This window comes from Rhizophagus irregularis, chromosome 6, assembly GCF_026210795.1.
Source record: "Rhizophagus irregularis chromosome 6, complete sequence".
Classification (NCBI taxonomy): Eukaryota; Fungi; Glomeromycota; class Glomeromycetes; order Glomerales; family Glomeraceae; genus Rhizophagus; species Rhizophagus irregularis.
This window is the reverse complement of record NC_089434.1, coordinates 477,256-490,967: the sequence shown is the minus strand read 5'-3', so window position 1 is coordinate 490,967 and position 13,712 is coordinate 477,256. Positions and strand designations below refer to the sequence as shown.

At 25.3% G+C, this 13,712-nt stretch overlaps 1 protein-coding gene across 1 annotated transcript; it reads right to left on the bottom strand.

Annotated features, from left to right (window-relative positions):
• Positions 1–7,068: 7,068 nt before the first annotated feature.
• OCT59_025885 (uncharacterized protein) lies at positions 7,069–8,259 on the bottom strand (the record flags this gene model as incomplete). The annotated part of the gene is made up of 8 exons (XM_025316263.2): positions 7,069–7,079; positions 7,171–7,242; positions 7,319–7,360; positions 7,438–7,488; positions 7,746–7,805; positions 7,883–7,924; positions 8,031–8,042; positions 8,130–8,259. The coding sequence occupies 8 exons, from the start codon at positions 8,257–8,259 to the stop codon at positions 7,069–7,071; spliced, it is 420 nt and encodes a 139-aa protein (XP_025180971.2).
• Positions 8,260–13,712: the final 5,453 nt, after the last annotated feature.

Here is a 13,712-nt window from a genome sequence, read left to right as displayed (position 1 = left end):
ATAAACATTTTGAACAACTTCTAAATATAAAATAATATAACTAATAATAAAATACATGGTTAAATTAGTAAAATTGATCACTATATTACTACTTACCATCTTTTGAATTTATTTGTAACTTATTAAAATCTTTGGATAAACCTTCACTGTCATCTAAAGTTGTAATTTTATTTAGCTATAAATAATTATACAAATAAAGCAATTTTTAAGACACTACCATTATTTTTCTGATTACTTGATTTATTAAAATCATCAACTAAATAAAAAATAAAATCAATTAATTATTCAGCTAATTTATATTTGCGACAAAATAAATTAGTAAATATTTACCATCATCAGGAATATAAAAATTATCATATGATTTACTGTAAAATGCTACAAAATTAAAAATTAAGATGCCAATATTAATATAAATCATTTGCAGTAAAATAATTTTTTTAAATAAAAATATTATTCACTCTTACCTTCTTGTTCTTCTATTATTATTTAAACAAAATATATATTTTATTAATTTAAATCATAATAATTATTATTGTACGGGCGCTTAATAATGATCTGATGTGGCGCTTCCATACCATTATTAAGCACGCCCGTACAATAACATACAAATACAAATAATTAATAACTGAAAAATATCATTAAAGCATTTACCTTCAGTTGCATTTCTCGGCTCGGGAAACCCGCCAAATTGATAAATTTTACTCGTAAATAATCTGCTGCTTGTATAATTTATATTTGCTTTATTTGTTTCTGAACTAAAATTTGTTCTTGATTGAGTTGTCTCATATAGATTATTTAAAATAATTTCACTTATTTTATCAAAAACTGTTAAAGTATGTGGTCTTTTTGATGGATCAGCATCCCAACATTGTTTTATTAATCTTTCATATTCTAGAGGAGTTCCCGATACTATTCTTGGTCTCATACCATTGAAAATATTCTTTGCAAGATAATAATCATTTCCATAATCACCAAAAGGAGGTTGTCCAGATGAAATTCCCACATAAGCATTGCAATACTATAAATATCTGATTTTTTTGTAGTATTCTTTCCAGTAATAACCTCAGGTGCTATATAAGGAAGATTTCCATATATACTTTCTAATGGTTTATCAGCAGGTCCACAAAATCCAAGATCACTAATATAAAATCGTTGATTTCGTTTTGAATACAATATATTTCCAGAATGCAAATCTCTAGAATTACATTTCGTGAATGAATACTAAATAGTCCTTTAATTATATTTTGGATAATCAGAATTCTTTCTTCCCAAGTAAGTTGATTATAGTTTTGCTGTATCTATTACAAGCATGTAATTTCCATTTAATGGGTCTTGTGTTAAACCATAACATTGGACAATTTGTGATAATTTGCTTAAATTAAAATGTGATTTAGCCTATAAAATAATAATATTTTATAAGTAATACTTGAAAAATTTAAATACAAGTATTTTTTTAGATTACGCACCTCTTCAAACCATCTTTGATTTGCATTTTCAACATTTTCTAATCTTTTGAGTATAACTCTTTGTATTCCAAATCTTACTAATTGTTGTTTCTTAGAATTCCATTCTTCATATCCTCCATCAATCCAAACCGCTGTATAAATTTCAGAAAAGCTACCTTTTGTTAGATATTTGATATTTTGTAAATCATTATATGGAATCCATTCAATTACTCCATCTGGTTCAATCGTTTCTAACTGACATTTTTGTATTAAATTATCAATGTCATTATTTCCAGATGTCCAATTTGAAAAATTTGCTTTTAAATAATCTCTAATACAAAATTCACAATATAATGTAGCTAAACATTCTTTATTACAATTTTCACAAATTCTACTTATTCCTGAATTAGAAATAATTTTATCTCGATCATAAATTTCATACAATTCTTTTATTGCTTCAGTTTTTTCATCTTCTGTAAGAGATTTATCAGCAAGTAGTGTTTGTTAATATATGTTGTTTGTGCATGTCATCACATACATTATAATCTACTATTGCAAGTGATTTATTAAGTGCTGCACGAATTGCTTCTCTTCGAATAGCAGACAAAATGCAATTTTATATTTATCTTTTGGTAGCAAATGTAAAGAAAGTTTCCCATTTTAAGAGGAATTCTTAATGATTAACCTATATTAGAAATTAATTGTTACATAATTTTAACGCCCAAATTTATATTTTACAAAGGTTACACCACAATAATATTAACATCATGTTGCGCCACTGCAATATTTTTTTTTTTTTTTATAAACGTATTTTATTCATTTTATTAGTAAATGATAACGCATTACATTAACTAGTAAATACAAAAAAAATACATTGAAGCTAGTTATTTCTAACTACACCTCTCCATATAAAAACTTTAGAATTCTTTCTAAAGTGTAAACTATCGTAACCAGCGTGCTATTCACGTAAAAGCAGCTCCCCGAGCCCTTTAACTGAGTAATATCGAACAGAACTAATACTAATAAATTATAAATAAAAAAAAAATTCTATAACAACTACTTAGATTACAAAAAGGAAAAGCAAGATCGCTAAAAAACCTATTTTGAAATCTATCAAGATTATTATCTAACTAAAGACAGATTAATCCCCTCTGTACTATATCCCAGTAAACCAGAATAAAACCTTCCTTCGGCGAAATCTGCAGTCTTTAGATAGTTTCTCGCATGCAGGACGTTTCTCCAAAGAAGTTTATTTCAACGTCTTCCAATGTACCGTATCGCAGACACGTGACTTGGTATGATTGGCCTCCCCAATGTTGATCGGCATATCCACAAACTTCAATTTTGATTGGTACCTTCTGCTTGAAAAATCTTGCCTAAAACGTATAGGCCACACCTTTTACCACACCTTAAGAGGACATTTAACATATGCACCAAAATACTACTGCGCCAAACCAAAATGAAACCCAAAGAAAAAAGGAAAAGAAAAAGGAAAGAAAAAAGGGTAAAGGGCAATAAACACCAAACCAAGCAACCTCCAGAAAAAGCTAACCGCGTCCCAAAACTTCCACCAACACACTACTCCGAAGTTTACCTTCTTACGTACACACCCGTTCGCCCGCCAGACCTCCCTCTAAAAACCCACTTCGACTCCAAAAAGCTGACTCTCCAACTTGCGCCACTGCAATATTATTATGTAATACAAACTCCAAGATGCTGTAAGTTAATGTAAGAGTACATTTTAACTCACGTTGGATATTTTTGGCGAAAGAAATTAAAAATGGGATGTTAAAATAGTAAATTATGCAACTCTATACCACAGATTTTAAGAGTTTAATTGCCGAACCGCATATGATCGGTCTTTTTTTTCCTTTATAGCTAAGTCCATCAATTTGTAACCAAATCGCCTGAAATTTTTGCTGAGAATACTATAACTGTAAGATTAGTTCCTTTTACCCAAATATTTATATAATTTTTTATAAAATTCGAAATTTTACAAATCTGTCTCTAGAGGTATAAAAAAACTGTAAACATATGAAATCTTATTTTTCCCTATATATAAGTCCTATCAATTTCGCCCAATTCACTTGTAAATTTTGTGTAATTCTCAAAATTTTATAAAACCCACCTAGAAATAGAAATAAATTATTTAAATTATTAAGCATATGAAATTTCTTTTTTCCCCAATAGTAGATAAGTCTGTCAATTTTTTACAAAAAATTTTATCCGTTATTTCTGTGAAAACTCCGTAAAAAATGAGCCTTTCACGGATCCATTCACGGATAAGGTTATTAATTCCGGAAATATTATGAGCCTTTTACGGAAAAAAGGTGGAATATAAAAAACGGATAGACCTTTTTTTACAGGGATATTAATGTTTTAAGAAAAATGGCTTCATTTTTTTTTATTAATAATAGAGTCACTAAACATCAATGTTTCGAATGTGGTTATTAAATTTGATTTTTAGCCTTTTAAGTTTATATAAGTTTGAAGTTTGAATGTATAATGTGAGGTTTGATAGGCTTGAATGTTAAGTTTTTATTTAAGTATTGACTTTGTGTGTTATATGTCAATGGTTGTTTAATCGGTTATAGTAATATTTTACTATGTAAAACAAATTATTAAAATTGTATTTAATAAGAATATTATAAGATGTCAATAATACAACAAACTTTGTTAACCATTGAAGGTTAAAACTTGTACATTTTTGCCACGTGACACTTGAATTTCCTTTTATATAATTTTCTGTTTAACTGTTTCGTACAGTATCCTTTTTTTAAAAAAAATAAAAAAAACAAGAATGTAAACAGCGGGAATCCTCATAAATATTTTTAATTTTAACCAAAATTCATTGGATTCAGAAGATCAGATTTTTCAATGATTATTTTTCAAGCACGTTAAGAATATTATCGACTAGTTTTGAGACTTTAAGCTATATACATTGCATATGGGACATACTTAATTTAATTCTATACTGTATGCGTTGTTCCATATACCATGTTTAATAATTACGACTCTAAAATGATGAAATCATGTTCTTGATAACCGGTAAATCCGTAGGCAAAATAACCAGAGAATTATGATAAAAAGGAAAAACAAATAAAATACTACAAAGAATTTGACAAGACTTATTTATTTATTATGAAAGTGATACTTTGGGTACGTAGTAAAATGTTTATTTATAGGAACTACAAAATAATTATAATCATAAAGGGTAAATTCATAATTTTGTATAAATTACCAAAAAGAGATTATTGTATCGTGTGCGGCGAGTTTGATATATATTCTGTATTTATTGTGAATTCTGACAAATTTTCTTTTTTTTTTATACTTTATTAAGTCGTAACTACTTACAAAATTAAATCAAAATATAATAAACAAGAAATATTAAAACCCTTTAATCCGTTTATTAAATTATTTTATCAAATGCAAATTGAATGTCAATATTGAAGGTAATTTATTTGATAGTGTTATCACGTTAATTAAAATAAAGATCTAACCGAGTAGGACAAATATGACAAATATATTTTTGATGATAAACGGAGCAGAGTTCGAGTAGACTCATTCCGGTAATTATTATAACATGCACAGAATCCTACCATACAATTAAATAATGTTGAGGATATATTCAAAACTTTGGATTTTAGAAATATATAATTACCGTATTTGCCCGAAAATAAGCAACAAGTTTTGCACATAATTCCGGCCAAGTTTTGATAATGTGGGCCAAAATTTGTTATAATGCGGGGCATGTTGCTTATTTTCGGTGATTGCTTATTTTCGGGCAAATACGGTAATACAAAAGGATATATTAATAAATTGTAGAAATAATTTTGTGATTAATATAATTTATTTACGAGTTTTTACGTAATTATTGTAAATTTAGAATGTGTTTTTCCAACGTATTATCTAAGATCCTGCTCAATTAAGATATTCGACTAAAGATTGATAAAATATATTAATGGAACTACATTAAAGTTTATGTACATATTTAATTTTCGCATCCTGAGTTACACACTTAGAAAGTTAAAGTTATAAGAAATTCATATTTTAGTCACGCGTTGCTCATATAAAAGAATTGTTATTTAAAATTTATTTAAATGGGAAATATGCGTAATGAATGAGGTGCAAAATGTCTACGGTAACGATTCACCTGTAATATTTAATGTCGTATAACTAAACTGTTCAAGTTAAATAGTGTTACGATTAATTATATTACTAAAAGTAGTAAGTGTACAATTCCATGTATTGATTCTACCTTACATAGTTTTAATAAGTAATTTCTAATCAAGAAATTAGCTTTATTAAAAAAAATATTACACCCTGCATTCTGCGCCATTAGAATTAACTACAAGTATCGTCATCTATTAATTAAACAAAGTAATATATGATAGTCTAATCACTAATAATTATCGTTACTGTACCTTTAAATAAGCTCTTACTATCGATAATTGGCGAAATTACTAAGTAAGTTTATGAGCTCTGTCTGATGATTCCGCAATTTATAGTATAGATCGCGGTCGTAAGTCATATTACCTTACTATTCTTAAATTTTAGTGTTTAAAATAAATAAATTTATATGATTTATAAAATAAAAAGTAAATAATAAAAGTTTCAAATATAAAAGATAAATAATTTTGCCATTTATTTATTAAAAAGATGACTTGAAATTCGTCCAAGATTCGTCTATATCTAAATTATGTAAAATGATAACTGTATATTAATTAGCGATCTTAAATTAATATCTTTAAAAAATTCTACTCGTTATCATTAGAAATTTTCAATTGATCTTGGTCTACTGATTATCATGTACTTCATCTTCATCCACAAAATAATAAGAATTATTTACTTGCCATTTATTGAATTTATTCATAGCTCGTTAAATACTTTTGGCAAGTTGTATGATTTAATATTAATTCTTAAATACTTGTTTATTTATTACTTTTTTTTTTAAAAAAAAAGAATTTAAATAATATTTACCTTCGAAAAATCTATTAATTGATACACTATTGATACGTATAATAAATTTATATTATCGTTCAACTTTTTGAAGAATTTTGCTTTCCTTTAGAAATACCCCGAACTTGATTTACTCCCTCCTGACCAATGGTTTTTTATTTGTAATAAACGTTTAATAGATAATGTCGTAATTATTTTTTCGTTCTGCGCATTCTTATAATATTATCTCTTCAATAGTTTAATATGAATTATTTACGTTATCCTAATCTAGCGAACCAAGATATACTGTATCAATAAATCTTGATGGTGGATTGACTACATTAAAATTTAAAATGTAAACTTCAATCTTATAAATTCCTTAAGTACCTCTTTAACACATTTTTAATTTTTGAAATAATTAATAGACTTCATTTAAAAGTATTAAGAAAACCCATTTTTTTAAAATAATGAATAAATATAAATTTATAAATTTTATTTGGAGGGTTAATAATTTTACATATATGAATTATTTAAATTACAAACTAAGAAATTTGTAAGAAATCTTACTACTCTAGTCTTAGTGTTTAAATAACTTTAATAAAATATAAATAAATATAAACTATTTTATAACGATTTACAAAAAAATAGTTGTAATGAGAGATGGTAGCAAATTTTCAGTATAAAATCATTTTGTATCTAATATCAAAAAAAAAAAAATATTTTCAATAATAAAAATTAGTAAATTAAAGTAAATAATTTTTACATTTTAAAATAGTGAATTTTTTACCATTAGGAATTTCAAATTCATCTTGTTCTTTAGAATGAAAATTTGGGTTATTGTATACTTCATCTTCATCATCTTTAGTAACAAAATGAGAATAATTAGAAAAAAATACAAAAATGGTCATTAAAATGTGTATATTTGTCAGTCTTACCATTAAAATTAACATTTGGTCCTTTTGTTTGTTGCACTGTTTCTTGTTTATATTAAATTGAAATAAATTACATTTAATGAATATTTGCATTAATAAATAATATTAACTTATTTACATACCATCTTTTACTTGTAGCTTTTTAAACATTTTGGATAATTTTTTACTATTGGCTAAAATTTAAAATATGATTCATTATTTATTTATCCAATTATTTTTTTATAAAAAAAAAAGATAAATCAATTAAATACCTTTACAGAAACTTCAAAGATCGTAGCGATGGCTTAATGCGCAGTAACTGCATATATGTAATTTCTTTACGATTACATAAATGTGGTCACTATGTATTTATAACGCAGTTACTGCGCATTAAGCCATCGCTACGATCTTGAAGTTTCTGTAAAGACTGTATATGGATAAATTCACCAACCTTTAAAAAAGCTATTTATTTTTGATGTTCTACTATTATTCTGATTGCTTGAGTTATCAACTAAAGAAAAGGTAAAATTAATAATTAAAAATATATACTATATATAACAATCCTACAATTTGAAAAAAAATACTTACTATTAGTAGGAATACTATAATCATATGGTTTACTATGGAATACTATTTAAAATAAAATATTTTAGTAAAAAAAGTCGAAATGAATAAGAATATAAATAATCTGAGAAATTAAAAGATTTTAATTATTAGATTGACAAATTTACATTACCATCTAGCTCCTCTATTCATTTTTAATATAAAAAATGAGAATTTTTTGTTATTATTTATGTATTTAAATAATAAAAGCAACATATATTAAATATAATACCTTCTGTCGCATTTCTTGGTTCGGGTAGATTCTCAAATTGATGAATTTTACTTGTAAATAATCTGCTATTTGTATTACTATTTGTTTCATCTAATTCTAAATTATTGTGTATTTCTGATTCATCCGTCATACTTTGATAATAAAAATTCATCTCTCTTATTTTTATCATAAGTGTATTAGTATCTGGTCTTTTTGATGGATCAGCGTCCCAACATTGTTCCATTAAATTTTTATATTCTGTAGGAGTTCCTGACACAATTTTTGGTCTAATACCATTAATAACATTTATTGCAAGATTACAATCATGTCCATGATTAATAAATGGTGGTTGTCCAGATGAAATTTCCCACATAAGCATTGCAATACTATAAATATCAGATTTAAAAGTATATTCTCTTCCATTAATAACTTCTGGCGCTATGTAAGGAAGAATTCCATATACGCTTTTTGATGATTTATCAGCAGGTCCACAAAATCCAAGATCACCAATATACCACTTACTATTGATTTGTGAATACAATATATTTCCTGAATGCAAATCTCTATGAATTGCATTCTCTTTATGAATAAAATAAAGTGCCCTAACTATTTCAAAAGATATATTTAATTTTTGTCTCCATGTAAGTTTATTGTGATTCTGTTGTAAAAATTCTTTTAAACTTATATCCATTTTATACATTACAAGCATATAATTTCCATTTGATATGTTTTGTGTTAAACCAAAACATTGAACAATATCTGACCTTTTATTACTTATAGTTAAATGTGATTTAGCCTAAAAAAATGTAAAAATCTATTATCAATATAAAGCTGAATTGGTTAATCAATTTTCTTAGATTTACAGTAGGTTACAAACCTCTTCAAACCAACTTTGATTTGCACTTTCAACATTTTCTAATTTTTTAAGTATTACATTATGTCTTCCAACTCTTTTTAATTGCTGTTTTTTAGAATCCCATTCTTCATATTTTCCATCAACCCAATCTGCTGTATAAATTTCAGAAAAACCACCTTTTGTTAAATACCTGACATTCTGTAAATTATTATATGGAATCCATTCAACTATCATACTTGGCATGAGTGTTTCTGATTGACATTTCTGGATTAAATTATCAATGTTAACATTTCCAGATGTCCAATTTGAAAAATTTGTTTTTAAATAATTTTGAACACAAAATTCACAATATAATGTAGCTAAACATTTTTGATTACAATTTTCACAAATTCTTCTTGTTCCTGAATTGTTATTAATTTTATTTCGATCATAGTCTCTAGTTATCCAATTTATTGCATAATTTTTTTCATCTTTTGTAAAAGAATTATCAGCAAGAAGTGTTTGTTGTTGAAATTCATATATTTTGTGAATATTCTTGTGAACATTATAATCTATTAATGCAAGTGACCTAGATATTGCTGCATGAGCAAGTTCTTTTCGAATTATAGACATTGGATTATTTAAAAAAGAGCTTTGAAAGGAAAAGAATTTTTATAAATTTGAAAGTTTTAAAAATTACGATGAGAAAAAAGAGAAATAAAGTTTTGTGACCAAAATTATTAGCAATGATTTACAGTCTTATAATGTAGTGCAACTTACACAAAATGTTTTCTCCAAATATGGTGCTTGTAGTACCTGCATTAGCATAGCGGACATCCCTATTTTATCACAATTTTGACGATCATTTGTCGATCATTTATTCAATTTTTATCTCTTCGCTATAATTAAATTGATTGGCTTTGGTTGAAAATTCTACATAATAATATGTACTCAAATTTTACAGACAGCTTAATATTCATTTAGATTTACTGCATATTAAATTTTATCAAGATCGCATCATTATTGGGTAACTTTTACTAGTAATAATAACTTTTTAAATTCTAATAAAATGTGTTTTTATGAGTATTTCTTCACAAAATTTTAAAGACTATTTATAAAAAAATAAACAATATAATTTTTTAATGATCAAAATTTGTTGTTTAAATAAATAAAACAAAAAAAATTCTTTAAACAGTTCATAAAATTTTGCCAAAATTTTTTCCTAATATATATTTTAATAATATTCATTTAATGATAACTTTTGGTTTATCTAAAATTCTGCTGGTTTATTTTAACCATTGATTCTTGAATACCTAAATAATATATTTTAAAAATTTCAAGTTTCGCCCGTAAATCTGTGGCTTTGCCCGAAGCTTCAAAATCAGGTTAGCAGCCCTATAAAAAAAAATTTTACTTAAAATATATTTAAAATATATTTAATTTTCTTTAAAATATACTTAATTTTCTTATTTTATACTTAAAATATACTGAAAATTGAATTTTCGCAAAATTTGAATTAAATTGTATTTAATATATACTTAAAATATATTTAATTTACATTTAAATTTTGCCCATTTCAGTATATTTTAAGGATATTTAAAATAAGAATATTTTAAGTATATTATTATATACTTAAATTATACTTAAATAATATTTAATTTTTGCCTATTTCAGTATATTTTAAGTATAAAATAAAAATTTAAATATATTTTAAGTATAAAATAAAATTTTAAGTTTATTTTAAGTATATTTTAGCAAAAATATTTTTTATAGGGCAGATGATCGGCAAATGATTGGCAATTATCAAATTATGGGAAATTTTGGTTCAAGGCAATACTGTAAATTTTTTTTTGCCATAATAATTTTATAGTATATTTTTCATGAATTAAACTGACAAAAAAAAACAATTAGTATAATTTGCCTGAGCATTTATGGCTTTACCCGATGCTTCAAAGTAGAAGTGATATGATATATATATATGATCGACAAATGATCAGCAAGGTGATAAAAGCATGTCCGCTATGCTACCTGCATTCATGTTACACATGTCACATACATCACGAGATGAAATTGTCACGTTATTTTTATGTTGAAATAATAATTTCTTAGCTATAAAAAATAATACAGATGTAGAACTTACGAAATAAATTACTGGACTTTACCAGGCTATTGGAGTTGGAGTTTAAGCAATAGAATCAGAACCTCAGAGGAATATTAACCTGGTAAGTAATGAATAGTAATTTAGGACATTATAATAAAAAATAAGTGATTAACTAGGTTAATGAAGAATAAAAATATTAATTAAGTCATATTAAATTAAAATATACACAATATACAGTATACGAAGAAAAATAAAATTTATTAGATAAAAATTTTTAAACTTACACACGAATCTAAATAATTTATACTATCATATATGTCAGTATAACAATATCGATAGTGATAAAAAATGAAAAAATGAAAAAAAATTGTTCAATGTGAAAATAATTTATTTGGTTCTCTATAAATACTATAAAAAAGAATAAATAAATATTAATAAAAAATAATTTATATGGTACCTGACGAGGTGACAATGTTATTTTATGTTTTAAAGACTAGTAAATTCATGGGCGTGGAAGCGTTTACAGTTTATTCTAATTTTTCATTAGTTTAACAGTATCCAAAATCAATTTAGGAACCGTTAGTAGGTAATAAGAATACTGATGACAACAGTTAAAAATAATTATTAAATCCTCTTGTGGACTACTTTGTTATTTACTTTTCGTTGCTATTTTTTTTCATTACAATATTATTTAATAATTAAATATTTCATCGAATTTTTATTAGATATCTTAATTTCCATTATAATTTTCATCGCAATTTTTTTGATTTGACAATTTGACTACGAAGGAAATTTTTGTAAGTACATTACGATTTACGAGAAGCAAATTTTTCTATTAATGTATCATCTAATCGAGTAGTAATGTAGAACAAATATAACAAATACGTTTTCGATGACGAAATACACCCGACAGAGTGTAGTTTGAGTTGATTCATTCCAGTAATCATTGTAATAACGTGCATAAAATCCTGATTTTACAGTAAACCACTTACGGTACAATAATGATTTGATTAGACTTCAAAGCTTGTAAGGATATATTCAAACTTCAGGTTTTAGAATTATATAATTAATACAAAGGAAAATATGGTATTATTTTTCTGGATTAATTAAAACTTATATTTAATTAATAGATGACGATACCGTAGTTAATTTTAATGGGAATAATTATTGCAGAATGCAGAGTGTAATTTTTTTTTTTAAAAAAAACAATATTAATTCCTTGACCAGAATCACTTATTAAAATTATGTTAAGGTATCCGAGTAAGAATCAATGCAATATAATTAATCTTTTACATTTGATGTAACTTTTACTTGAACAGTTTCGTACGACATTAAAAAATTGCAGGTGCACCTCATTCATTAGGATACCTCATTTATTGCCGGTTAGAGATCATCATTCATCAGAAATCGCACAAGCCACCGTATTACCATTAATGGTTAATCCTTTCATATAAAAAAAATTTTTTTAACAGTTTACGTTCGGGATTTTTTTATGAAACTAAAAAAATATTGTATTTAAATAATAATTTTATAACAAAATTTGATGTTAGTCTCGCTATTTTATTTTTTAGATTTTACAAGAAATTATTAAAGAATGTCCTAATTATTATTTGGATGAAATTATTGGAGAGATGATTAATAAAACTGGAAAAATAGGTTTCTATACCTACTTTATAGAGATCTTTAAAATATTATGGAATAACAAGAAAGAAGGTTAAGTATATATTATTATTTTTAAAATCTAGTTGGAAAAGCTGCAAAAAAAAGGAGTGAATTGCTAAAAACTGATTATATTTTTACTATTAGTACAGAATATCAAGCAGAGCAATTGATTTTTTTGGACGAAACTGCTAAATGAAAGATCTTTATTACGAACTTATGGATATTCATTTGAAAATCAAAGAGCATGTCAAAAAGTAGTTTTTTTGAGATGCGTTAGGTATACTATTTTACCTACGCTTACATTAGATGGATTCGCTGCATGTGATATTATGAGATGTAGCTGTTCTAAAGAGAGATTTTGTTCATTTGTTTTATCGTTTTATCTCAAATTGTATTTTTTTATTTTTCGCGTTCGCGCAACTTTACGATCACGTTTGTGATCACGTTATATTTATAGTTTTTTTTATGATTTAATTTCAGTATTGCTAATTGCTAATTATTTTAATTTTATAGTTACCTTTTATGAAACCTTACCCTGGAAAGAACAGTGTATTGGTGATGGATAACGCTAAAATACACCATGATGAAGAATTGATCAATGTAATAAAAAGTCTTGGTTGTAGAATATTATTTCTTCCTCCGTACTCTCCTGATTTCAATCTGATAAAATTAGCATTTTCTACAGTAAAAAGCTGGATTAAAAGAAATAAGGATTTTATGGAAACTTATCCCGACCCTAGATTTGCTATTATAGCAGCATTTTCACAGATAACGCCTATGATGGCGAAATCTTATTTGAAAAAAATAAATCATTTTCAATAAAACTATATATAGAAAAGATTTTAAAAATAATTATAGGCGAAAATTTTTATTAGATACCTCATTTATTTGTAAAAAGCAAAGGATACATAATAAAGTGATCATTGATTTTAAAAAATATTTATCACATTTTGTTAATAAACCAATTATTATGCGTAATTTATGCTGCTCTATCTAATTTTTTTCT